We start from the raw sequence: 2,544 nt of genomic DNA, 5'->3' as shown, positions 1-2,544 counted from the left end.
AGGTCTCACCATCATCTTATAGAATTTTCCCTTAACTGGAGCTACTTCAACATTTTATTTTCTTAATTTCTTATAGCCTATGCGGGCTTTCTAATTAGCTGCAATGAAGTAATTGCCATACATTTCAGTTTTTCATTTCCTCACTCTCACTTTCCTGGCATTAACTACCAACCCAGCAAAAGGCCAAATAACTTCATTGATACAAGCGTACTGAAAAGTGTTTAATAATATTTCTATGAAATGCATGCTTAAAATTAAGAAATAATATCTCTATGAAACGTGTTCCTACTCTGACCAGATCATTCATGGTAAACAATAATACAATATTACTCGAGTAAAAAAGGTAATAAATGTTGGTACAGTTTTCATCCACATGAGAACTCAAATGGGCAGTAAACATTGGAAAAGTTATTACGTCCGGATAAAAAACCGAAAATCCGAACGAATACCGAGCGATACCGAGTGCTGTATCGAGCATGGTACCAAGCACCCAAGTGATGTAGCGCTTTGTTATTGGTTTCTGGACGCATTAGGTGTCCGAACACAATAATTACTCGTAAACATTGAAGAAGACATCCAAGGCAATACTGAGTCGCAGACATAAGATATTGAAGGTTTACAGAATAAATCAGCCAGATACAACAACAATATATATACCTATTTTGTTCATATCTGCTCATTTGGAGATGAAAACTTCTGTAGTCCAGAATGCAATTCTTGAAGGTTCAGACCATCATCCACCAGGATGCTTGTTACTCCCATTTTAGAAACCTGAAAAGAGGATAAAAATATGGATCATGAGTGGGCTTTGCTAAGAAATAAGAATTAATGCAAATCATTTTTTTAATTTTTTGAAAGAAATTCACTGAAATTGAGATGCATGCTGAATACATTAGCTTTGAAGTATAGTAGGATGTTTTTAAAATAAATTGAAATCCATATTAGTTTGCATGCATGTTCAAAAGGTTGTGTTGACCTCCATATTTATTCCACGATCAATTCAAGTATGTGCGATGAGGGTGATACTAACAGACAAGATGTCTCACAAAATGAGTTCAAATTGTCTCAATCCCGATTGAAACTACTCAAACATCATCCGCTCATTAAAAAGACTACGCCTATGCATCCAAAGCATCAAAATACGAAGGAAGAAACCTTCCACCAACAACCTGATCGAACCTGACAAAAAAAAATAGTATACAGATGCAATGTTGCGTGAAACCATCTGAACATTATCTATTCGCAAAACGAACCATGTCATTGCATTCAGTACATCTAAATTTCCAACAAATGAGCTTCCGTGTTCGATACGAGCAAATGTGACCGAAAACAACAAACTACAAACACAATGTGGTGCGAAGAGGCTCAAGCGTAGCTAGGTAGCAAAACGGCTTGTGTTGATGCATCCAAAATGTCAAAATTATCTATAAATAACATCCATATTATCAGGGTTGTCGTGCGAGTCAAAACACAAATTTGCCCGTGCATGACGCAATGACACACAAATTAAGTTGCACAAGAAACAAGACATTGCGTGAGAAATTAATTCACATCTTCTTATCATTTTTATTTCATTTTATATAAATTTATAAAAAAAATAGTGTAAAATTCTGTATAATTTGAACTATTTTTTCTCTTAAATTAATTAAGCTCCATTAATTCTCTCTCTTGAATAACTCAATTCTCAAGAGGATGATTTATAGTATTATGGACAAATTTTAAAAGGAGCATATAATATTTATTTGAATTTTTTTATTATTAATTATATGTTATTTAAAATGTTATAAATTTTTGAGAAAATATAATCACTAATATTGCACTATACTTCAATTTAAGTATTTAACTAACCCTAATTTAAATATCTTTATTGTTGTTGTTGTTGTTACATCTTTTTTTCCCAACAAAGGAGCCTAGTTCACCTTAGGCTCCCAGTTGTCGCTCTACATCCAGTGGAAACTCTTGCCAATGCCAACAAGCATTTCCTTCTTTAGGAAGCTTGACGATACATATATCAAGATATATTCAATTGTATTGATAATGAAATTAATTATTCAATGATTTTAAAATACAAAAACTCAAAGAGAAAAATTATAGGTGACATGCAAGGAGACTATGAACATTAGGAGTTTTCAATTATAAGTTTTCTTTATTTTATAATTTGTCATTTTTTAAAATTGGCAATGTTTTCAAGCCTAGATAAAAAAGATCGAAGGTATTTAAAATAAAAAATTTGTGCCTCCACAGATAAAATATCCTGGCTCCGCCACTGCCTGCTTTTAACCCCAAGCCCAGCCACCTGCCTTCAACTCCACCCGACCTAAAAGATCTGGGTTCGGGTTGACACGCTAACCCGATTTTGACCCAAAAATAATCCATTTAGTATTTTTTTGCTAACTCATTTTATATGTTAGTATAATCTTCTTTATTTTTTATAAATTAATATAAAATATATAATTAATAATAAATAAAAATAATAATTAAAACAGGTTATCGAGTTGGGTTTAGTCCACTTTTTTTTGCCCTTTTATTATTAAATGGGTCAGG

At 32.5% G+C, this 2,544-nt stretch overlaps 1 protein-coding gene across 1 annotated transcript in view; it reads right to left on the bottom strand.

The window, feature by feature from the left end:
* Positions 1 to 269: 269 nt before the first annotated feature.
* LOC110091888 (magnesium-dependent phosphatase 1) overlaps positions 270 to 2,544 on the bottom strand; it is a 22,178-nt gene continuing 19,903 nt past the window's right edge. The window contains exon 4 of the mRNA XM_020816174.2: positions 270 to 771. Coding sequence (XP_020671833.1) covers positions 667 to 771 — 105 coding nt within the window. The 3' untranslated portion in view covers positions 270 to 666. The remainder of the gene's footprint in view (positions 772 to 2,544) is intronic.

The sequence above is a fragment of the Dendrobium catenatum genome, unplaced genomic scaffold (genome assembly GCF_001605985.2).
Source record: "Dendrobium catenatum unplaced genomic scaffold, ASM160598v2 fragScaff_scaffold_1126, whole genome shotgun sequence".
NCBI lineage: Eukaryota > Viridiplantae > Streptophyta > Magnoliopsida > Asparagales > Orchidaceae > Dendrobium > Dendrobium catenatum.
Note: the sequence above shows the minus strand (reverse complement) of the source record. Positions and strands in the feature narration are given on the sequence as shown.